The 26240-nt window shown below is 46.3% G+C and overlaps 1 protein-coding gene across 1 annotated transcript in view; it reads right to left on the bottom strand.

Moving 5' to 3' along the window:
* The window catches only part of chrnd (cholinergic receptor, nicotinic, delta (muscle)), an 84714-nt gene that overhangs the window by 49442 nt on the left and 9032 nt on the right, over nt 1-26240 (bottom strand). Inside the window, exons 2-4 of the mRNA XM_072474180.1 lie at nt 17675-17820; nt 9502-9546; nt 3617-3726 (exon numbers count right to left, since the gene is read on the bottom strand). Of these exons, the coding sequence (XP_072330281.1) occupies nt 3617-3726; nt 9502-9546; nt 17675-17820 (301 nt within the window). The remainder of the gene's footprint in view (nt 1-3616; nt 3727-9501; nt 9547-17674; nt 17821-26240) is intronic.

The following is a 26240-nucleotide window of genomic DNA, read 5'->3' as shown; positions in this document are numbered from 1 at the left end:
CGGTTCGAGCTGGTAACCAACAATCCGCTGTCGAGTGCCCCAGCAGCCCATAATTCACCCATACCCACCATCACAGCTTCCGAAGTCAGATTGACTTTCCTGAAAGTGAACCCTCGGAAGGTGACGGGCCCAGGTGGGATCCCTGGTCGTGCACTCAGAGCCTGCACGGACCAGCTGGCAGAGGTATTCACAGACATCTTTAACCTGTCCCTACTCCACTCCGAGGTCCCCACCTGCTTCAAGAAGACCACCATCATACCGGTACCAAAGAAGAACCAGGCAACATGCCTCAATGACTACCGTCCAGTGGCCCTGACTTCAGTCGTAATGAAGTGCTTCGAGAGGTTGATCATGAAGCGCATCACCTCCATACTCCCAGAACGCCTTGATCCACTGCAATTCGCATACCGTTGCAACCGGTCAACATCAGACGCCATTTCCCTGGCCCTACACTCATCCCTACAGCATCTCGAAAACAAGGACTCCTACATCAGACTCCTATTTATTGACTACAGCTCCGCCTTCAACACCATAATCCCAGCCAAGCTCATATCAAAGCTGGGACTTGGCTCCCCACTCTGCAACTGGATCCTCGATTTTCTGACCAACAGACCACAATCAGTAAGAATGAACAACAGCACCTCCTCCACAATAGTCCTCAACACCGGGACCCCGCAAGGCTGCGTACTTAGCCCCCTACTCTACTCCCTGTACACACACGACTGCATGGCAAAACTTGGTTCCAACTCCACCTACACGTCTGCTGACGATACGACCATAGTGGGCCGGATCTCGAATAACGATGAGTCAGAATACAGGCGGGAGATAGGGAACCTAGTGGAGTGGTGTAGCGACAATAATCTCTCCGTCAATGCCAGCAAAACTAAAGAGCTGGTCATTGACCTCAGGAAGCAAAGTACTGTACACACCCCTGTCAGCATCAACGGGGCCGAGGTGGAGATGGTTAGCAGTTTCAAATTCCTAGGCGTGCACATCTCCAAAAATCTGTCCTGGTCCACCCACGTCGACGCTACCACCAAGAAAGCACAACAGCGTCTATACTTCCTCAGGAAACTAAGGAAATTCGGCATGTCCACATTAACCCTTACCAACTTTTATGGATGCACCATAGAAAGCATCCTATCGGGCTGCATCACAGCCTGGTATGGCAATTGCTCGGCCCAGAACCGCAAGAAACTTCAGAGAGTCGTGAACACCGCCCAGTCAATCACACAAACCTGTCTCCCATCCATTGACTCCATCTACACCTCCCGCTGCCTGGGAAAGCGGGCAGCATAATCAAAGATCCCTCCCACACGGCTTACTCACTCTTCCAACTTCTTCCATCGGGCAGGAGATAGAGAAGTCTGAGAACACGCACGAACAGACTCAAAAACAGTTTCTTCCCCACTGTTACCAGACTCCTAAATGACCCTCTCATGGACTGACCTCATTAACACGACACCCTGTATGCTTCATCCGATGCCAGTGCTTATGTAGTTACATTGTATATGTTGTGTTGCCCTATCATGTATTTTCTTTTATTCGCTTTTCTTCCCATGTATTTAATGATCTGTTGAGCTGCTCGCAGAAACATACTTTTCACTGTACCTCGGTACACGTGACAATAAACAAATCCAATCCAATCCAATCCAATCCAAATTTTGCTGTTCAGTGAGATTGGGGTGTCCACGTACAAGGAACACAAAGTTAACACATGGGGAGAGCAAGAAAGGCAAATGGTTTATTGGACCTTATTGCAAGGGGGGCTGGAGTATGAGAATAGTCTTGCTACAATTGTACAGATCTTGGTGAGACCAAACCTGAAATACTGTCCACAAGTCCTTATCTAAGGAAGGAAATATTTCCCCTGTAGGCTTTACATCAAAGGCTCATTCGAATAATATCTGGAGTGAAAGGATTATCCTGTGATGAGAGGCTGAGTAAAATGGGCCTGTACTCTCTGAACTTTAGAAGAATGAAAGGTGATCTCATTGAAACATTTAAAATTCTGAGGAGGCTTGACAAGGGTAGATGATGAAAGGCAGTTTGCCCTAGTTGGAGAATCTCCAACTGGAAGGCATTATCTCAGAATAAGGGGCCATCAATTTCTTTTTTTAGAAGCCATTTTCACATATACACACAAAAAAATCTGAAGAACAAAACAACTCAAGAAACAACCACACCCCACCAGCCCCTCTGACGCCAACCCCATCTCAACCCCATCTGCCTTCCCCATTTTACCCCTTTGGCCCCTCAAACATACCCCCAATCCTCAATCCTCCTTAAAGAAATGAGGCTTTCACCTCCGGGATTCCCCGCTGACCCTCTCCGAGTGAACTTAATCTTTTCCAGCCTCAGGAATTCTGCCAGGGTGCTCACCCACACTCCTGCTTTTGGTGGCTCCGAGTCCCGCCACCCTAGCAAAGTCCATCTCCGGTCTATCAGGGAAGCAAAGGCTAAAACATTAGCCTCTCGCCCCTACAAATAGGTTTAATGACCCATTTGCATCCTTCCACTTGCGCGAGGCATAAACCTCAATCCTGATACCAGCGGGAGCCCAGAGCACGGAATGGGAACGGCGCAGGATGCCAATCCTGCGTTCTGCCCAATGCTGGATTATCTGTCGCACTGGGAACTCCGTTACTGGTGGTGGGTGGCGGGGAATCAACCCAATGTCCCAGGAATCCAGGAGCTGGTAAGCTTTGGGGGTCTCAGGGTAGGAAGGGGAGGTCAGGCCTGGCTGGAGGAGGGCGGGTGGGCTGAAAGGGGTAAAGGTTTTGGAGAGGCTAGGGTGGGGTGCGTGGAGGAGAGGAAGCACTGTAGGGGCCACAACTTTTCAGAAGGGGGGGTACCTATCTTAAAAGGAGGCTGTTGATGGAGGCGCTGTGCCCCCACTTCCGCTCATGGCATGAGTAGGGTTACTGTTTGGCTTGCCCTCTGTGCTGAACTTCTCCTGCCAGCCTGGAAAATGGAGACTGGGAAATGGCCCTTAAATGGTCATGGTTGGCCACTTATGGGTCTCGATTGGGCAAGGGTGTGGTGAGGGGAGTGGGGGGTGGTGGTCTAGGCCTCACCCATGCACCATAAAATTCCGCCGATCTTGATGACGGAGGAGTCCCGAACCAGGGGACATAGTCTGAGGATACGGGGTAGACGATTTAGGACTGAGATGAGGAGAAATTTCTTCACCCAGAGAGTCGTGAGTCTGTGGAATTCGCTACCACAGATAGAAATTGAGGCCAAAACATTGTATGTTTTCAAGAACGAGTTAGATATAGCTCTTGGGGTTACAGGGATCAGAGGATATGGGGGAAAGTGGGAACATGTTACTGAGTTGGATTATCTGCCATGATCATAATGAATGGCAGAGCAGGCTCGAAGTGCCAAATGGTCTTCTCCTGCTCCTATTTTCTATGTTTTATGTTATATCATGGTGAATGCGAGCCCAGTGGGAAAGCCATCCGAAAGACTTTACAGCCATCGCACCCTCTCCGCCTCAGCACAATTCTGCTGGGGGTGGGGGGTGGGGCCTAAAATTCTGCTCTATATCCTTTGAACAAAAACTATCCCCTTCCCCCAATAATGTATAATTTGATGTAATAAATGTTCATACTTGTTTTCTAGAACAAAGTCCGGTATCCACACTAAGTCGGGAGGAAGTCGAAGGATTTCAATTCCACTGTACTCTGATGTATTCCAGGTGAGTCGTTTGTCATACCATGCCTACAATAAAAAATAAAAAAATTAAACTTACCACCAATTGAATTGGGAATTAAAGTGAAAACCGCAGATCATTGTGTGAAATTCTACGGTCCCTTGCTGGTGGGTTTGGAGGCAGAGGGACTTGTAAAGTGGAATACATGGAATACATGGCCTGTTCACTGTCTACCCACCCATCCCCAACCTGGCTCTCATTTTGCAAAGCTGCTGAGGGCGCTGGGCCTCCCATTGAGCCTATTGAGTGCCAATTAACCTTCAGCAGGGGTTGGCCCACACCAGCTTTAGTTGCATGGGTTGATGTTGGGCAAGGGGGTATATCTTCTCAGGGGGGGGTTCCTTTAGCTATAATCCCCCAAAGGTCATGTCCCTTTAACCTGCCGTCCTCAGCTTCTCAAACCAGAACCCTCAACTCCATCACTCTCCCCTTTCTGGGCTTGCAAGCCAGGCCTTGCCGATACCCTGGACTAGCTTTCAGTCATGCCTCCATTAGGGACTGACTGGTTGTAGTCCGAGAATTGTTGCACTTGAACCCTCTGCTGGGCCTACAGAACGGCCGGCCGTCTGCAGCTCTAAGTTGAGGTTCCTTCCCCAGATGAGGGAAGAAGTCTTGCCATTAGCCAATTAATGTCCTGCTGAATATTAAATGGCTGTGGGATGGCTGGTATCCCCTGCTGACTCTTCAGGTGGCAGTCAGGAAACCACACTATTGGAAAAATGCAGGCAGCACGGTAGCATAGTGTTTAGCACAGTTGCTTCACAGCTCCAGGGTCCCAGGTTCGATTCCGGCTTGGGTCACTATCTGTGCAGAGTCCTCCCTGTGTGTGCGTGGGTTTCCTCCGGGTGCTCCGGTTTCCTCCCACAGTCCAAAGATGTGCAGGTTAGGTGGATTGGCCATGATAAATTGCCCTTAATGTCCAAAAAGGTTAGGTGGGGATAGGGTGGAGGCGTGGGCTTAGGTAGGGTGCTCTTTCCAAGGGCCGAATGGCCTCCTTCTGCACTATAAATTCTATGTCTGCATATCTTTTTTTTCCCTTTTTTGTAATTAGCTTAATTGAATTTGGTTTCTCAACTTCACTGAAAGTCTCTTTAGCAATGCTGATTCGCTCGATTTCACTAATAGTTTACACTTTATATCTACATTCAGCTACTAATCTGCTTGTAAAATCCACATTGTGAGATTCTGTTGCATTTTAATATTTGATCCTGATATTGCCAAGTGCAGTAACTCTGGGGGTGACATTGCCATAGTGGTATTGTCACTGGACTAGTAATCCAGAGACCCAGGGTAACGCTCTGGGGACATGGGTTTGAATCCCACCATGACATCTCATTCAAGAAAGAAAACAACTGGATTTAAAAGTCAAATGATGACCATGAAACCATTGTCATCATAATCCATCTGGTTCACTTAGGGCAGGAAACCACCTGGAGGAAGCACTGAGGGTGGCAAAGGTGCAGAATGTACTCTAGGTGGGGACTTCAATATCCTTCAACAAGAGTGGCTTGTATGCACCACTACAAACTGAGCCCGATGAATCCTAAAGGACATAGCTGCTAGACTGGGTCTGTGGCAGGTGGTAAGGGAACCAACAAGAAGTACATCCTCACCAACCTGCCTGCCACTGATGCATCTGTCCATAACAGTAAGGGTAGGTGTGACCAACGCACAGTCCTGTGAAGATGAACTTCCATTTTTACATTGAGGATACCCTCCGTGTTGTGTGGCACTATTGCTGTGCTAAATGGGATAGACTTCAAACAGATCTAGCAACTCAAAACTGGACATCCGTGAGGCACTGTGGGCCATCAGCAACACCAGAATTCTACTCAACCACAATTTGTAACCTCATCCTGCCATTACCACTAAGCCAGGGGGTGAACCCTGGTTCAATGTAGAGTGCAGGAAGACATGCAGGAGCAACACCAGGCATATCTAAATATGAGGCGACAACCTGATGAAGCTACAACAAATGATTACTTGCTTGCCAAACAGCAGGTGATAGACAGAGCTAAGCGATTCCACAATCAGAAGATCAGATCTAAGCTCTGCAGTCCTGCCACATCCAGTCGTGAATGGTGATGGACAATTAAACGCACTAGAGAAGGAGGCCCCACAAATATCCCCATCCTCAGCACATCAGTTTGCAACAATCTGAGTGGATGACCCATCTTGGCCTCTTCCGGAGGTCCCCAGCATCACAGATGCTATCTTAAGCCAGTTGATTCACTCCACATGATATAAAAAAACGGCTGAAGGCACTGGGTACTGCAAAGGCTGTAGGCTCTGACAATATTCCAGCAACATCACTGAAGACATGCTCTCCAGAACCTGTTGCGCCCCTAGCCAAGCTGTTCCAGTACAGCTACAACACTGACATCTACTCAGCAATGTGGATAATTGCCCAAGTGTGTCCAGCACACAAAAAGAAGGGCAAATCCAACCCGACCAAATCTGCCTACTCTCCATCATCAGTAAAGTGATGAAAGGGATCAGCAACAGTGCTATCAAGCGGCACTTACTCAGCAAAACTGCTCACGGACGCTCAGTTTGGGTTCCACCTGGGTCACTCAGCTCCTGACATCATTCCCACCTTGGTTCAAACATGGACAAAAGAGATGAACGCCAGAGGTGAGGTGAGAGTGACCATTAAGGCAGTATTTGACCGAGTATGGCATCAAGGGGCTGTAGCAAAACTGGAGTCAATGGGAATCAGGAGGAAAACTTTCTGTTGCTTGGAGTCATAACCAAGATAAAGGAAGATAATTGTGGCTATTGGAGGTCAATCATCTCAGCTCCAGTACATCACTGCAGGAACACCACAGGTAGTGTCCTAGAACCAATAATCTTTAGCTACTTCATCAATGACCGACCTTAGGTTAAAAGTGAGTCAAAGTCAACATTTTGTGTGTGGGGTCAAAGGAGCATACTGAGGGGGTGGGGATGAGCATTATTTCTTACCAAATTCCACTGTAACAACCACTTTTCACTGAGTGAAGGAAAACTAGAAGGCGTAGTGAACAAAACATATTGTCTGATCTTTATCTGGAGTAGGACATTGTTGAGTAAAGACTGTTACTGTCTTGGTGCTAAAGAGGGACAATTAAACTGGAGAAGCTTCTAATACCTCCTAGCCATTGGTGACTGGGACCTCAGACAAATAATGTTCTTTTGCCATAAAACAGATCAAAATCATTTTAAAAAGGGATAAATAATTCAGAAAGATACTGCTGCGACTATAGAGCAATCAGATAGGAATTTGCCATGAAATATGAGTATTAGATCAGATGAATAGGAGTAGACCCTCAAGTTCCTTCAGCCTATTCTGCCATTCAATGAGATCATGGCTGATCTGTGACTTAACTACATATACCTGCCTTTGCTCCATAGTCCTTATTGCCTTTGATTAACACATGTCTATCAATCTTAGTTTTAAATTTAGCAATTGATCTAGCTTCAATTGCCATATGTGGAAGAGAGTTCCAAACTTCTGTGACCCTTAAGACTAGAAGTAATTAAGGATGGGCAATAAATGTAGCATAGCCAGTGATGCCCAAATCATATAAAAGAACAAAAAAGAGAAGCATTGAAGTCAGGAAAGAGTCCCATAACACCTACCAAGCCATCCTTTCTAGACTTTGGCAACTTGATACAACAATGGAAAGCACCAAACGCTTGGAGAACCATTGCAACAGCCAAAAGAAATCAACTAGCAATTAAGCTGTAAGTAGACGTTAATTGCTAAATATAGTTCTTGTAGGATTGATGGTTCCTTCTTGCAGCTTAATACACGTTCATTACATCATGAACTGACTGCTCAGTATACTTCTGACAGATGTTAACTGCACATGCGCTGAGCCTTCACCAGTTCGGTTTCTGGCATGATTTGTTGCAAAAGTGTGCACAAGTGCACATCGGGGACCACATTCCTCCCCAAATGGCACCTGTCGCATCCTAACAGGGGGCCACCAAGCCCAATTCTGTGCCAAAGCTATTTTTACAATGTTGCAAGAGGAATAAATATTTCCCATGATGCCTAAAATCTGTAAAGCTAGAAAAATTAACTGACTGGGGAAATGATGCGGTTATACGTTAATTAAGAAGTAATCGCTTATGTTGCAATTAAGGATCAGTGACTATTGATCATGTTGCCCAGAAGTAGTCTATCGACACATTTTTATGAAATTTCTCTTTCTAGTATTTTAATAAACACATTAACTAGCTTACTATGTATGTATTAGAAATAGTTGTTTGGAAGTACAGACTTTGATTTTGCTGAAAAAAGAGACATGCTGTCGAAGCTTTTCATCTTGCCTTCATCAGGACAAATATGCAAATATGTAAAGGGAACAACAATTTCTCATACATGACAAGAAAGCGCTGATTGGTTGACAAGTAAACTCTGATTGGTAGAGGCATTTCCATGGAGAATGCATCAGGGAGCAGTTAACTGCCAAACTTTTGTATAAATTCAAACCGGTGACAGGTCAACTCTGATTGGCCAAAGCATCGCCACTGGTTAACTCTCACTGGTCAAGGCATTACATGGGGAATGAACCAGAGAATGGCTGACTTTTGTATAGTTTAAAAAGGTGCAATGCGTAAATATGCTCCTTCTGTCTGCAAAGAATAGGGCTCTGTGTGAATTTATCTAGTTTCTAGCACACGTAAATTGTGAACCCGACTGATAATCCTAAATTGGTTGTCAGTGTAATGCTTAGCACAATCATGATTGTTTAGCAAGTGCTGTTTAATTGTGGAATCACATCCAATATTCGACACTATGTTTTGGGTTTTGCAAGCCATTGCTTCACTGTTGCTGGGTCAAAATCCTGGAACTCCCTCTTTAACAGCACTGTGGGTGTACGATTCACCAGTCATTGGGACATACTGCCTACATATGCTTCACACTTGAGGGGTGGGATGGTGGTGGCAGTGGTGGATGCCTCCATGTACAATCTCCTTTTAACATCGGGTATCCCCTCAAAATGTCTTTTTAAAAATTAATTTTACAGGATGTGGGCGTCACTGGCCAGCATTTATTACCCATTTTTAATTGCTATTGAACTGAATGGCTTGCTAGGCCTATTCCAGAGGATATTTAAGAGTCAACCTGTGGATCTGGAGTCGCATGTAGGCCAGACAAGGTAAGGACGACAGATTTCCTTCCCTACAGGACATTCGTGAACCAGATGAGTTTTTACCACAATCGACAATGGTTTCATGGTTATCACTAGACTGCTAATTCCAGATTTTTCTTGAACTCAAATGGCTGTGGTGGGATTCAAACTCGGGCCTCCAGAGCATTACCATGGGTTCTGGATTACTAGTCCAGTGAAAATACCACCACGCCACCTACTCCCCTGATAGCAGTATTCCAACCACCTTTCCTTTCGGTCTTGTCCCTACATGTGTTCCCTCCACCCCCGGCTGCTCCACCAAACTACTGCCCCTTTTTGCCAACCCGCTGGTCCTCACCTCCCTCTTTGCCCTCAGATCCCCCCCATACCTACCTGATCCTGGACTCGTGGGACTGAGATTCTGGGAATTGCTTGCAGTCCCAGCCTTGTCCACTGCAGCTTTTGGCATTGCTGTGTTTAGGCACCTGCCAGCCAGTCAGATTGGCTGGCAGCTCTCTGAGGCGGGGCTTCTTCTCGAATGAGGGCAGAAACCCATCCCCAGTCAATTAACCCTCATTGAAGGGAAACCCTGCCATCTGAAACATCCTGGCCACGATGTAAAAATAATTCAGAAATATGCGATGTGGTTCCTTTACTCACATGATCAATCCATACATTTGTAGTCAGAGTCTCATCAACTTCTTTCTGTGAGGAATTAAGAACACAGAAACGGAAATTGAGAACACAGAAACACATTAGAGCTGATATATTTAATAACATTTTATTTAGGCAGGTATGAAATCTTTCACATAAGTTTCATATGCTAGGAGCTTCACACCTTCCAGTAAACTTTGGATGTTCACATTGCCATCCCACGATGCTGCCCTAAAACTTGTTTTGTTTGATGAAGACCCTTCTAGTGCAGAAGACATCTTTTTTTTTTGTCAGTTTTCACCAACAGTTTGTGTGCATTCAATGGTTATATTTGCTTTGAACCTTCCATCCAAATAAACTACCATCTCATCTTCAACCTTCCTTCCTTTGCCAAAGTTTGTTACCTCCCAAACGGGCAGCGCGGTACCATAGTGGTTAGCACAGTTGCTTCACAGCTCTAGGGTCCCAGGTTCGATTCCTGGCCTGGGCCACTGTCTGTGTGGAGTCTGCACGTTCTCCCCGTGTGCGTGGGTTTCCTCCGGGAGCTCCGGTTTCCTCCCACAGTCCAAAGATGTGTGGGTTAGGTGGTTTGGCAATGCTAAATTGCCCTTAGTGTCCAAAAAGGTTAATTGGGGCTAAGGGGATGGGGTGGAGGAGGCATGGGCTTGAGTGGGGTGCTCTTTCCAAGGGACGGTGCAGACACGATGGGCTGAATGGCCTCCTTCTGCACTGTAATTTCTATGATTCTTTGATTCTATGAAATCAATGGCCATCATTCCTAGAACTCCATGTTTAAATCCCACCAATCAGTTTTCTGCTGAAATGTACCGAAATGGCTCTTATTGAAGCTGCAAATGATGTCCTACATTACTGTGATAATGCAAAACTAATCCTTGTCCTTGTCAAACTTACTGCGGTTTTTGACCAGACCATTCTCTTCCAATGCCTCTCCATTGTCATCCAATTTAGATGGGACTGCACCTGTCTGGTACCATTCTTATCAACCAAGTCATAGCGTGTGAATCACCTGCTTCCTCTTGTGTGGCATTCTAGGTCATAGTTTCAGGATAAGGGGTAGCAAATTTCAAACAGAGGTGAGGAGCAACTACTTCTCCGAAAGAGTCATGAATCTGTGGAATTCACTACTCCTGAGTGCGGTGGATGCTGGGTCAGTGAGGAAATTTAAGGAGGAGTTAGACAGATTTTTAATTAGTAATGGTCTGAAGGGTTATGGAGTAAGGGCAGGACGGTAGTTTTGAGGCCATGATGAGATCTGCCATGATCGCATTGAACCGTGGAGAAGGCCCGAGAGGCTAAATTGCCTACTCCTGCTCTTAGTTCTTATATTCTAAGAAAGAACCACTCTGTCTAATTTCACCTTTCAGCTCTTGGGCTGTAGCCCTCTAGGTAACAGCACCTCAAGCACAAATAGAACATAGAACAGAAGAGCACAGAACAGGCCCTTCGGCCCTCGATGTTGTGCTGAGCATTGTCCGAAACCAAGATCAAGCTATCCCACTCCCTGTCATTCTGGTGTGCTCCATGTGCCTACCCAATAACCACTTGAAAGTTCCTAACGTGTCTGACTCCACAATCACAGCAGGCAGTCCATTCCACACCCTAACCACTCTCTGAGTAAAGAACCTACCTCGGACATCCCTCCTATATCTCCCACCCTGAATCTTATAGTTGTGTCCCCTTGTAACAGCTACATCCACCCGAGGAAATAGTCTCTGAACGTCCACTCCATCTATCCCCCTCATTATCTTATAAACCTCTATTAAGTCGCCTCTCATCCTCCTCCGCTCCAAAGAGAAAAGCCCTAGCTCCCTCAACCTTTCCTCATAAGACCTATCCTGCAAATCAGGCAGCATCCTGGTAAATCTCCGTTGCACCCTTTCCAATGCTTCACATCCTTCCTATAATGAGGTGACCAGAACTGCACACAATACTCCAAATGTGATCTCACCAGGGTCATGTATAGTTGCAGCATAACCCCGAGGCTCTTAAACTCAAGCCCCCTGTTAATAAACGCTAACACACTACAAGCCTTCTTCATGGTTCTATCCACTTGAGTGGCAACCTTCAGATTTCTGTGGACATGAACCCCAAGATCTCTCTGTTCCTCCACATTCCTCAGAACCCTGCCATTGACCATGTAATCCGCATTCAAATTTTTTCTACCAAAATGAATCACCTCGCACTTATCAGGGTTAAACTCCATCTGCCATTTTTTGGCCCAGCTCTGCATCCTATCAATGTATCTTTGCAGCCTACAACAGCCCTCCACCTCATCCACTACTCCACCAATCTTGGTGTCATCAGCAAATTTACTGACCCACCCTTCAGCCCCCTCCTCCAAGTCATTGATAAAAATCACAAATAGCAGAGGACCCAGCACTGATCCCTGTGGTACACTGCTGGTAACTGGTCTCCAGTCTTAAAATTGTCCATCCACCACCACCCTCTGTCTTCTATGTGAAAGCCAGTTACTTATCCAATTGGCCAACCAAATTTCCCTCTATCACACACCTCCTTACTTTCTTCATGAGCCGACCATGGGGAACCTTATCAAACGCCTTACTAAAATCCATGTATACGACATCAACTGCTCTACATTCATCTACACACTTAGTTACCTCCTCAAAAAATTCAATCAAATTTGTGAGGCAAGACCTAACCTTCACGAATCCGTGTTGACTATCCCGGATTAAGCTGCATCTTTCCAAATGGTCATAAATCCTATCCTTCAGGACCTTTTCCATTATCTTCCCGACCACTGAAGTAAGACTAACTGGCCTATAATTACCAGGGTCATTCCTATTCCCTTTCTTGAACAGAGGAACAACATTCGCCACTCTCCAGTCCTCTGGCACTATCCCCGTGGACAGCGAGGACCCAAAGATCAAAGCCAAAGGCTCTGCAATCTCTTCCCTTGCTGCCCAAAGAATCCTTGGGTAGATCCCATCTGGCCCAGGGGACTTGTCGACCCTCAGGTTTTTCAAAATTGCTAATGCATCCTTCCTCAGAACATCTACTTCCTCCAGCCTACCCACCTGAATCACACATTCATCCTCAAAAACATGGCCCCTCTCCTTTGTGAACACTGAAGAAAAGTATTCATTCAACGTCTCTCCTATTTCTTCTGACTCCATGCACAGGTTCCCACTACTATCCTTGACCAGCCCTACCCTCACCCTGGTCATTCTTTTATTTCTCACATAAGAGTAAAAAGCCTTGGGGTTTTCCTTGATCCGACCCGCCAAGGACTTCTCATGCCCCCTCTTAGCTCTCCTAAGCCCTTTTTTCAGCTCATTCCTTGCTACCTTGTAACCCTCAAGCGACCCTACTGAACCTTGTTTTCTCATCCTTACATACTCTTCCTTTTTCCTCTTGACAAGACATTCAACCTCTTTTGTGATGGTTCCCTCACACGGCCATTTCCTCCTTGCCTGACAGGGACATGCCTATCAAGGACACGCAGTATTTGTTTCTTGAACAAGCTCCACTTTTCATTTGTGCCTTTCCCTGACAGTTTCTGTTCCCATCTTAAGCTCCCTAATTCTTGCCTAATCGCATCATAATTACCCCTCCCCCAATTATAAACATTGCCCTGCCGTATGGCCCTATCCCTCTCCATTGCAATAGTGAAAGTTACCGAATTGTGGTCACTATCTCCAAAGTGCTCTGCCACAAACAAATCTAACACTTGGCCCAGTTCATTACCCAGTACCAAATCCAATGTGGCCCCCCCTCTTGTCGGCCTATCCACATATTGTGTCAGGAAACCCTCCTGCACACACTGTACAAAAACTGCCCCATCCGAACTGTTCGACCTATAGAGGTTCCAATCAATATTTGGAAAGTTAAAGTCACCCATGACAACTACCCTGAGACCTCCACACCTATCCATAATCTGTTTTGCAATTTCTTCCTCCACATCTCTATTACTATTTGGGCGCCTATGGAAAACTCCTAACAATGTGACCGCTCCTTTCCTATTTCTAACTTTGGCCCATATTACCTCAGTAGGCAGATTTTCTATGTTCCTGTTCTATCCCCTTCAAACTGCCTTTCTGCAGCCGTTAAACTATCCTTGATTAACAATGCTACTCCTCCACCTCTTTTACCACCTTCCCTACTCTTACTGAAACATCTATACCCCGGAACTTCCAACAACTATTCCTGTCCCTGTTCTAACCATGTCTCCGTAATGGCCACAACATCGTAGTCCCAAGTACCAATCCACGCTCCAAGTTCACCCACCTTAATCCGGATGCTCCTTGCATTGAAGTAGACACACTTCAACCCACCTTTCTGTCTGCTGGTACACTCCTGCAACCTTGATACCCTCCTCAGTACCTCACTACTCTCAACACTGGCTTCTGGACTACAGCTCGTTTTCCCAGCCCCCTGACAAATTAGTTTAAACCCCCCTGAAGAGCCGTAGCAAATTTCCCTCCCAGGATATTGGTGCCCCTCTGGTTCAGGTGCAAACCGTCCTGTCTGTACAGGTCCCACCTTCCCCAGAATGTGCTCCAATTATCCAAGTACCTGAAACCCTCCGTCCTACACCATCCCTGCAGCCACGTGTTTATCTGCACTCTCCCCCTGTTCCTCACCTCACTAGCACGTGGCACCGGCAACAAACCAGAGATGACAACATGGTATGTCCTGGCTCTCAGCTTCCACCCTAGCTCCCTAAATTCCTGTTTTAAATCACCGTCCCTTCTCTTACCTATGTCGTTGGTACCGATGTGTACCACGACTTGTGACTGCTCCCCCTCCCCTTTAAGGATTTTGAAAACACGGTCCGAGACGTTACGGACCCTGGCACCCGGGAGGCAACATACCACCCGCGAGTCTCTTTCGCTGCCACAGAACCGTCTATCTGTCCCACTAACTATCGAGTCCCCAATAACTATTGATCTCCTGCTCTCCCTCCTTCCCTTCTGAGCCACAGGGACGGAGATCCGTTCACTGTGGCTTACCCCTGGTAGGTCGTCCCCCTCAACAGTATCCAAAACGGTATACATGTTACTGAGGGGAACAACCACAGAGGATCCCTGCACTGACTGCTTCCTCCCAGACCCTCTCACTGTCACCCATCTACCTTGATTCTTCGGAGTAACTACATCCCTGAAGCTACTATCTATGACCACCTCTGCCTCCCGAATGATCCGAAGTTCATCCAGCTCCAGTTCCCGAACGTGGTTTCTGAGGAGCTGGAGATGGGTGCACTTCCCACAGGTGAAATCAGCAGGGACACTGACGGCATCCCTCACCTCAAACATTCTGCAGGAGGAACATTGCACTGCCTTCCCTGCCATCCCCTCTAGATAAAAAAGAAAGAAAGAGCTTAGCTGTTATTCACTCTACCCCTTAGGTTAAAGGAGGTGGAAGGGTGGGGGACACTACAGGTGTAGTGTCTAGGGTTTAGAAACTGCCCAACTTAAATACAGGTAAAAATAAAACACTTAACCAGCAACCACTGCGCCCCACACGAGAACAGCAATCAGCTGTTATGGGCCTGCGCAAACAATTTAAATCTTTACTACTTACCCAGCAGTCACTCTGTCCTCAATCCGACCGGATTCAGCTGGAAACTCCCAACAATAAGTTTTTAAAAAAATTTACTCGCCTTCTCAGCAAGCACTCGCTCAGCAACCAATGCGCCCCGCACGATAACACCTTGGGGAAAAGAAAAACTACATACCAGTCACCAGCCAATCACTTATCTGCAGGCTGTGACGTCACGGTTCAACTTCTTTCTACTTCTACCTGCCCTCGAGTCTCCCTCTTGATCTTTACTCGGCTGGGATCCTTACAGTGATTGTCTTTTTTTTTTGGTTAGAGGAGGAGGGAGGGAGGGGAACACTGAAGAAGTGTTTCGGGTTTAACAAATGGTGTACTTGATTAATAAGGGGATTTCTTGACTAATAAAGGGATCACGGCTTATGGGGAGAAGGCAGGAAAATGGGGATGAGGAACATATCAGCCATGATCAAATGGCGGAGCAGACCCGATGGGCCGAATGGCCTAATTTTGCTCCTATATCTTATTGTCTTATGGTCACTGGGTGACCAGCAGCCTACACCACCCCCATCACAGGTAAAATTCTGTTGGGATCAGGAGTAGGTATGTAAGCAGCAGGATGGATGCCTGTTGGATTTAATATGCCCCTCTCCTTCAAAACCGCAGACTGGAGAGTGTTAAATTCAGCCCATTGTCTCTGTCCCCAGCATAAACTCTGTTTTCCAACCACCAATTCCATTCCTCTGCCTGACAACTGCTGGAGGCTGAATCATTGTTTGCAATATTTGTGTTGTATTACCCAGGGATGAACCTCTGACCATATATCCATGCCATCATGAAGACTTCCTATTTCCTCATCCATACACCAACCATCTTTGTCCCTGTCTCAGCTCATCTGTCTCTGAAACCCTCATCCTTTGCTATTCTGGACTTGAAAATCCCAATGATCTCCAGAACTTTCTGACCATCCTGAATCTGTCTCATCACTTGCACATGGACATGGGTTTTTCTTGTTAGATTTCTGCAAATGTTTCCCCCATTAACAATATTGAGAAATACTATGGTGGTATTAGCAGCCTCACATGATCTTGCATGCCACTTTAGTGATCATTTAGGACTGAGGTGAGGAGAAATTTCTTTACACAAAGGATTGTGAGCCTTTGGAATTCTATGCCCAGATTGAATGTGCCATCGTTGAATATATTTAAGGCTGAGCTAGACAGATATTTGGTCTTCCAGCGAATCAAGGGATATGGGGAGAGGACAGGCTGTTTATTAACTATATGGTGGAACAGTCTCAATGTGCGATATGAACTACTCCTGCTCCTATTCCTTATGTTCTCAGCGCTGTGCAAATTTTGCAGACTATCAGGACTCCTTGAAGCAAATGACAAACTTACATCAAAATAGCACCGTGCTGTAAGGACAGCAAATATTTGAAAAAATATAGTGTGTTCTCCTTTGAGAGCTCCTGTGCAAATACAAGGTCCTTTGTACCCAGTCTTTATGCTACCCTGGTACAAAATCTGGTGAATTGTGCCAGATATTCATTTAAATACTTTTTTGTGTATTGTGTATCTATGAGGGAAATAAAGAACAATACAGCATAGGAACAGGCCCTTCGGCCCTCCAAGCCTGTCCCAGTCATGATATCAACTTTGGCCAAAACCCTCAGCACTTCCTTGTGCCGTATCCCTCTGTACCCATCCTATCCATGTATTTGTCAAGATGTCTTTTGAACGCCGTTAATGAATCTGCTTCCACAACATCCCCTGGCAACGCTTTCTAGGCACACTACCCTCTGCTTTAAAAAAATTGCCTCGCACGTCTCCTCTAAACTATACCCCATGGACCTTAAACCTATGACCCCTGGTGATTGACCCCTCCACCCTGGTAAAGTGTGCCTGCCCATCCACTCTATCCATGCCCTGCATAATCTTGTAGACCTCTATCAGTTCACCCCTCAACCTCCCTTGTTCTAATGAAAACATTCCGAGTCTATTCAGCTTCTCCACATAGCTAACACCCTCCAGACCAGGCAACAACCTGGTAAACCTCCTCTGCACCCTCTCCAAAGCCTCCATATCTTTCTGGGAATGTGGCGACCAGAATTGTGCACAATATTCCAAGTGCAGCCTTACCAAGGTTCTATACAACTGTAGTATAACTTGCCAGTTTTTATACTCAATGCCCCATCCAATGAAGGCAAGCATTCCGTATGCTTTCTTGACGACCTTGTCCGCTTGTGTTGCCACTTTCAAAGATCTGTGGACCTGTACGTCCAGATTTCTCTGACTTTCTATATTCCTAAGAGTTTTGCCATTTCCGGTATGTTTCCCCTCTACTTTAGACCTACCAAAATGCATTACCTCACATTTGTCTGGATTAAACTCCATTTGCCATTTCTCAGCCCAAGTCTCCAACCTATCTATGATCTGCTGTATCCTCTGACTATGGGAAATGGATAGAAGAGTACTAGCTAACTGTATAATGAGTGCTAACTACTTCCTTTTTTAAAGTAAGCACTTTTAATGTGCAGAAATGCAATGGAATGTAAAATTGTAATTGATTTTGCTCAATTGGCAATTTGTACATGTTCTGTCAGAGGATTTAGGGGTCAATGCCCCTCAATAAGTGAACTTACTAATGAAATGAGATTGGAAAGGGTTAAACTCAATGCAATGTTCACCACTTCATCCTTCTGCTGGACTGGCCGTATGTCTTTATTATACTTTCTAACTACCAAGAGATCGTTAATCAGTCTCTCCTCGTCATTCTTACCGGAACATCCTATTGATAAAAAGAGAAAGAATACATGTCATTTAGAGTGTATGGAGAAATCTCCCCACGAGCTGAATACCTATTATATTATCAACACAATAATCAGAATGTATGTAGCTTCTTTCTAAAAAAAATAACCTTAATAATCACACCACAAGACATTTCACATTGGGTTCCAATTTCCAGGCTGAACAGCAATTAAACTGCAATTAACTTTACCCTGAACAGTCCCTTCACCAGGCAATTAACTGTTGATTGACCTGAGAAATGTTTACTTAACAACAATTAGAACATTTTGACTGAAAGGAACTCAGTTCTAACATAACAACAGGATAAGAGATGAGGTATTACATGGAATAACATTCTTATCCTGATAAAATGACATCTCATCTGTTTTACCATGAGTAGCATATTGGAAGATCTACTGTTATTTAACTCATCAGTTTTAACACTTTTTCTGGATATTTAATTAATTTTAACATGGATTGTGCGTTGTAGTTTATTATGAATTTATATAAATTTCTGGCTATCCTTTATTCTGGTTTGAGAGGTGAAACAAGGGAGATTCTAAACATGCGCATTAGCCATTCTATTTAGTGTCCAGAACAGAGCCATCTTTCTCCTGTAAGGTCTACTGTTGGGTAACTTTGAAGCTGTTTTAAATCTCCAATGGTAGCTATAGACATACAGCTCTGTCATTTTGTCTCATCAATCCTCAACTCCAACAACAAATGAATGGAAATTATGGATCCCTTTGTCGCTAAGATTGCGATCAGCCTGTCAGCTGCCTCTGCTGCTTCCCCTACCTCTCCTAACCCATCAAGCCAAATGTCCCCTCAGGTATCCCCGAACCCTGTGCCATCCCTAGCCTGAACTTGCATCTTTGTCCAGTTTCTCTCCTATCTCCTGTAGCCGTGGGACCCACCTTCTGCTCCCTTGACCCCATTATCATCAAACTGCTGAATACCCAACTTCCAGTCCTGGCCCATGTCAACTGATGTCCTTAACCATTACTTCTCCTTAGGAACTGTACCCCCCAGTTAGAAATCTGCTTTCTTAACCTTGCTCCCCAATAAAACCCATCCTGTACCTCTTAATGGAGAGACCATGGGGGAGGGACCACCTGTGGGAGCCTATGATAAGTAAACGGGACCCTTGGGAGAGAGACCCCCTTCTCTCCACCCCCAATCCAAGGCTGTTTGACAGGCTTCTTCCCAGCCCCTGAACTCATCCTGCTAGTCTCAAAGTTGAGGTCTTGCAGGAAGCAACCCTAAAGTGGCCAATAATTACCCACGCAAGGGCCTTAATTGGGGCTGCCCTAGGCTTTGCCCACCCCCTCTGTGTATTGCAGACAGGTCGGGGGTGGGCTGGAGGGCAGCGGGAAGACCATTTGGGTAATTTTACAAAGCCCCTGCCTGCAAATCCGCTAGTGGGGAAACAAATGTCTGCCCCAAGGTCTGTCCACCCACATTGTTCACTGGCCCAAATTGGTGCCTTCACAGCAGCTGCTGGGGTGAAAATCTCAAATGGGGACCAGCAGCCATCTGCAATCTGAGCACTTTCTTTGAGAGCAGTCCTCAGAAACTACACTTCCAATGGCAATTCTCTGCCAGAGGTTGCCCTCAAGCTGACTGTGTGCATCATTAAACGGTCAGATTGCAGCTTATTTTCAGGCCGCTTGGCCTTCCGCTGTGCAAACGCTTCCTGTAAGTAGCCAAATTTCTGATACTCCCCGTGTGAAACTATCAAAATTGCACTGCCCTTGGAAATTCTCTGCTGAATGGGAGCCTCGGCAGTACTGTTCCCAGCATCTCAGAATAGGATGTTTATATTGTTCATCATTTTCATATTTGATAAAGTTTCTATAATCACCTGCATTTTTAAAAAATATTTTTATTCAAAGCTTTTTACAGATGTACACAAAAATATCAGCAGACCAAAACATCAACCTCAACTAATAATCACAAATCCCCAACCTCCCACCAACACCCCACCACATCCTGCCTTCCCAATTTTTACCCCCTCATCTCTCCCAGCAGCCCCTCAACTGTCCCTCCCCTCATCCCCGCTGACCCCTCAATTCCCCCTAAAGAAATTAATGAACGGTTCCATCTCTGGGTGAGCACCTCTGCCGACCCCCTCAAAGCGAGCTTGAGCTTCTCCAACCGCAGGAATTCTGCCAGGTTGCTCACCCACACCCCGCCTACGGCTGATCAGAGTCCCGCCAACAGAACAAAATCCGTCTCCGGACTATCATGGAGCTAAATTCCAGCACATCGGCCTCTCTCTCCACCCGGACTCCCGGATCTTCTGACGCACTGAATATCGCCACCTCCGGACTCGGGGCCACCCCCACACCCAGAACATTGGACATAACATCCGAGAACCCCTCAGTTCTGGACACGCCGAAATCATGTGGATGTGATTTGCGGCTCCCCCCCACTCTCCCCGCACACCGCCCACACCTATCCTTCGCCCCCACAAAGAACTGTCTCAATCTCGCCACCGTCATGTGAGCCATATGCTCCATCTTAAATTGGACGATACTCAACCTCACACATGATGAGGACGACTTCACCCTCCGCAAGGCCTCTACCCACCTCCCGGCCCGCAACTCCCTTCCCAGCTTCTTCTCCCATTTACACTTAATCTCCTCCACTGGAGCACCCTCCCTCTCCTTTTAGATATTCAATACCCTCCCCTCCCCTATATCGTCCTCCAACAACAACTTGTCCTGAAACACCAGAGACGGCAGCTCTGGGAAGGACAGCACCTCTCTCCTCACAAAACCGCTCACCTGCAGGTACCTATAGCTATTCCACTTGGCAACTCATACAATTCCTCCAGTCCCGCAAACCTTTCCCCAATGAACAAGTCCCTAAAGTACTCTATCCCCACCTGCCGCCATCCACGGAAAATCACGTCCAGCCTCGCTGGCACAAACCTATGGTTGTCATATTTTGGCGCCCACAATGTCATACCCTCTGGCCCGAAATGTTGCCGGCACTGGCTTCATACCCGCAATGCCGAAACCATCACCGGGCTCATGGAGTACCCGACCGGCAAGAACGGAAGAGGTGCCAATAACAGTGCCCTCAATGTGGCAGGGGGATGGGAACCAGATTAGGAAGTTAGAGGTCAGTAAAGAGGCAGCAACTAAAGCCAGTAAGGTACTAGATAATAAACTCAATGTGACAAAGGGGAAGAGTAGACAGGGAAAAGACGATGAATGCAAAGGGACAGGTGAGGTGGTCTGAGGTGCATTTGTTTCAATGCGAGAAGTATAGCAGGTAAGGCAGATGAATTTAGGGCTTGGATTAGTACCTGGGAATATGATGTTATTGGTATTACTGAGACTTGGTTGAGGGAAGGGCAAGACTGGCAACTAAATATCCCAGGGTATAGATGCTTCAGGAGGGATAGAGAGGGAGGTAAAAGGGGTGGAGGAGTTACATTACTGGTCAGAGATCATATCACAGCTGTGATTAAGGATGGCACAATGGAGGATTCGAGCACTGAGACAATATGGGTAGAGCTAAGAAATAGGAAGGGTGCAGTAACATTGTTGGGACTTTACTACAGGCCTCGCAAAAGCGAGCGTGAAGTAGAGGTCCAAATATGTAGACAGATTATAGAAAAATGTAGGAACAATAGGGTGGTCATGATGGGAGATTTTAACTTCCCCAACATTGAATGGGACTCATGTAGTGTTGGAAGTATAGATGGAACAGAATTTGTAAGGAGCATCCAGGAGGGTTTTTTAGAGCAGTATGTAAATAGTTCAACTCGGGAAGGGGCCATACTGGACCTGGTATTGGGGAATGATCCCGGCCAGGTGGTTGAAGTTCAGTCGGTGATTAGTTTGGGAATAGCGATCACAATTCCGTAAGTTTTAGAATACTCATGGACAAAGACGAGAGTGGTCCTAAAGGCAGAGTGCTAAATTGGGGAAAGGCCAAGTATAACAAAATTCGGCAGGAGCTAGGGAATGTGGATTTAGAGCAGCTGTTTAAGGGTAAATCCACATTTGAAATGTGGGAGTCTTTCAAGGAAAGGTTGATTAGAGTGCAGGACAGACATGTCCCTGTGAAAATGAGGGATAGATATGGCAAGATTAGGGAACCATGGATGACGGATGGAATTGTGAGACTAGCTAAGATGAAAAAGGAAGCATACATAAGATCTAGGCGACTTAAAACTGATGAAGCTTTGGAGGGATATCAGGAAAGTAGGACAAATCTCAAACGCGCAATAAAGAGGGCTAAAAGGGGTCATGAAATATCTTTGGCTAACAGGGTTAAGGAAAATCCCAAAGCCTTTTATTTGTATATAAGGAGTAAGAGGGTAACTAGGGAAAGGATTGGCCCACTCAAAGACAAAAGAGGGAATTTATGCGTGGAGTCAGAGGAGATGGGTGAGATTCTTAATGAGTACTTTGCATCGGTATTCACCAAGGAGAGGGACGTGACAGATGTTGAGGCTAGGGATGTATGTTTAAATACTATAGGTCAAGTCGGCATAAGGAAGTGGGAAGTTTTGGATATTCTAAAAGGCATTAAGGTGGACAAGTCCCCAGGTCCGGATGGGATCTATCCCAGGTTACTGAGGGAAGCGAGGGACGAAATAGCTGGGGCCTTAACAGATATCTTTGCAGCATCCATGAGCACGGGTGAGGTCCCGGAGGACTGAGAATTGCTAATGTTGTCCCTTTGTTTAAAAAGGGTAGCAGGGATAATCCAGGGAATTATAGACCTGTGAACTTGACGTCAGTGGTAGGCAAACTGTTGGAGAAGATACTGAGGGATAGGATCTATTCACATTTAGAAAATAGACTTATCAGTGATAGGCAGCATGGTTTTGTGCAGGGAAGGTCATGTCTTACAAACCTAATAGAATTCTTTGAGGAAGTGACAAAGTTAATTGATGGTGGAAGGGCTGTAGATGTCATATACATGGACTTCTGTAAGGCGTTTGATAAAGTTTCCTATGGCAGGTTGATGGAAAAAGTGAAGTCGTATGGGGTTCAGGGTGTACTAGCTAGATGGATAATGAACTGGCTGGGCAACAGAAGACAGAGAGTAGTGGTGGAAGGGAGTGTCTCAAAATGGAGAAAGGTGACTAGTGGTTTTCCACAGGGATCCGTGCTCGGACCACTGTTGTTTGTGATATACATAAATGATCTGGACAAAGGTATAGGTGGTCTGATTAGCAAGTTTGAAGATGATACTAAGATTGGTGGAGTTGCAGATAGTGAGGAGGACTGTCAGAGAATACAGCAAAATCTAGATAGATTGGAGAGTTGGGCAGAGAAATGGCAGATGGAGTTCAATCCAGGCAAATGCACGGTGATGCATTTTGGAAGATCTAATTCAAGAGCGCACTATACGGTCAATGGAAGAGTCCTGGGGAAAATTGATGTACAGAGAAATCTGGGAGTTCAGGTCCATTGTACCCTGAAGGTGGCAACGCAGGTCGATAGAGTGGTCAAGAAGGCATACAGCATGCTTGCCTTCATCGGACGGGGTATTGAGTACAAGAGTCGGCAGGTCATGTTACAGTTGTATAGGACTTTGGTTAGGCCACATTTGGAATACTGCGTGCAGTTCTGATCGCCACATTACCAGAAGGATGTGGATGCTTTAGAGAGGGTGCAGAGGAGGTTCACCAGGATGTTGCCTGTTATGGAGGGTGCTAGCTATGAAGAAAGGTTGAGTAGATTAGGATTGTTTTCGTTGGAAAGATGGAGGTTGAGGGGGGACCTGATTGAGGTCTACAAAATGGACAGGGTGGATAGCAACAAGCTTATTCCACGAGTGGGGGTGTCAATTACAAGGAGTCACGATTTCAAGGTGAGAGGGGGAAAGTTTAAGGGAGATGTGCGTGGAAAGTTTTTTACGGAGAGGGTGGTGGGTGCCTGGAACGCTTTGCCAGCGGAGGTGGTAGAGGCGGGCACGATAGCATCATTTAAGATGCATCTAGACAGATATATGAACGGGCGGGGAACAGAGGGAAGTAGATCCTTGGAAAATAGAAGACAGGTTTAGGTAAAGGATCTGGATCGGCGCAGGATGGGAGGGCCAAAGGGCCTGTTCCTGTGCTGTAATTTTCTTCTTTTGTTCTCAAACTCACCCTCCTAAAACAACACCGCTCCATCCACCCCAAACCCATCTCTCCTCCACTGCCCATTTCCTCACCATTGCAATGTTCGCCGCCCAATAATAATTTATAAAATTTGGCAATGCTACCCCCCGTCCCCTCTCCACGAACACCCTCCTCACCCAAGGGGTCTTCCCCACCCACACAAACCCCCAAATTATCCTGTTAACCTTTCTGAGACAGGACTTGGGAACAAAGCCAGGTAGGTTCTGGAACACGAACATGAACCTGGGCAACATCGCCATTTTTGCCGTCTGCACATGCCCAGCCAGTGACAGCGGCAACATATCTCACCTCTTTAAATCCGACTTCATTCCGCCTACCAGTTGTGCCAACTTCAATTTGTGTAGCCGGGCCCAGCTCTGCGCCACCTGGATTCTTAGATACCAAAAACTCCTCCCACCACCCGGAACGGCAACACCCTAACCTCCTCTCTTGCCCTCCAGCATTGATCGGGAACATCTCGCTCTTCCCCATGTTTAATTTGTACCCTGAAAACTTGCTGAATTCCCTCAAATTCTGCACAATCTCTCCAATGCCGCCTATCGGGTCCGAGATATATAAAAGCAAATCATCCGCATATAGCGAGACTCTGTGCTCAGTAATCCCCGCTCAAACCTTTCCAATCCCTCACGCCCGAAGCGCCACTGCCAACGGTTCTATTGGCAAGTCAAAAATGAATGGGGCGAGCGGGCAAAAGAACAAATAACAATACAGCACAGGAACAGGTCCTTCGGCCCTCAAAGCCTGCGCCGATCACGTGTCCTATCTAGACCAACCGCCTGTATCCTTCTATAGCCCGTCTGTTCATGTGCCTATTCAGATAAGCCTTCAAGTTCGCTAACGTATCTGCCTCAACCACCCCACTCCATTCCAGGCCACCACCACCCTGTGCAAAAATCTGCCCCGCACATCTGCACTGAACCTTTCCCCCCTCACCTTGAACTTGTGCCCCCTTGTAATTGTCATTTCCGCCCTGGGGAAAAGCCTCCAACTGTTCACGCTATCTATACCCCTAATAAGTTTATAAACTTCTATCAGGTCGCACCTCAGCCTCTCCCTCTCTAGGGAGAACAATCCCAGTTTATTCAATCTCACCTCATAGCTAATACCCTCCATACCAGGCAACATCCTGGTAAACCTTTTCTGCACTCTCTCCAAAGCCTCCACATCCTTCTGGTAGTGCCTTGACTAGAATTGGACACAGTATTCCAAATGTGGCCTAACCAATGTTCTATATAACTGTAACATAATTTTTGAGCTTTTATACTCAATACCCTGTCCTGTGAAGGCAAGCATACGACATGCTTTTTTTTTACCACCATTTCCACCTGTGCTGCCACTTTTAAGGATCTGTGGACCTGCATGCCCAGATCTCTCTGAATCTCTATGCTCCTGATGGTTCTGCCATTTATTTTATAGTTCCTACCTGAATTGGATCTACCAAAATGCATCACCTCGCATTTGTCATCTGCCATTTCTCTGCCCAATTTTGCAGCCTATCTATATCCAGTTGTATTCTCTGACAATCTTCATCACTATCCGCAATTCCTGCAATCTTGTATCATCCGCAAACTTGCTAATCAGACCCGCTACGTTTTCTTCCAAGTCACTCATATATATTACAAAGAGGTCCCAGTATTGATCCCTGCGGAACACCACTATTTACAGACCTCCATTCAGAAAAACGTCCTTCCAATGTACCCTCTGTCTTCTATGGCCAAGCCAGTTCTGGATCCATCCAGATAGTTTACCCCTGACTTCACATGATCTAATCTTTTGCACCAGCCTGCCATGAGGGACCTTAACAAATGCTTTACTAAAGTCCATGTAGATAACATTCACAGCCCTTCCCTCATCAATCATTTTTGTCACCTCCTCAAAAAATTCAATTAAATTAGTGAGGGCACCCGTCTTGTCCCATGATGTAACCCAACGTATCCCAAACTCATCCAGTTTGTCCGAACACTCACCACGAAGTCCTGTACAACAGCCGAACCCACTCCACAAACCTTGCCCAAACCTGAACTGAACTAGCACCTCCACAACCCCTCCTCCGGCGCCACCGAGTACCTCCGTTCCGCTCTTAGAATCATCTCTATCAGCCTTGCCCTCTCGTTCCACCTCTCTCTATGCGTCCGGATCAAAATAAATTCCCCCCTTAAATGCCTCCCTCAGCGTGGCAGCTGTGACCTCACCATAACACCGAATGGCAGGTCTCACCTGCTCACACCCCCTCATCCCCACATCCAGCCTCCATCGCGGCCATTAGG

This window comes from Scyliorhinus torazame, chromosome 14, assembly GCF_047496885.1.
Source record: "Scyliorhinus torazame isolate Kashiwa2021f chromosome 14, sScyTor2.1, whole genome shotgun sequence".
In the NCBI taxonomy this organism is placed as follows: Eukaryota; Metazoa; Chordata; class Chondrichthyes; order Carcharhiniformes; family Scyliorhinidae; genus Scyliorhinus; species Scyliorhinus torazame.
This window is presented reverse-complemented; position numbering and strand designations above follow the sequence as displayed.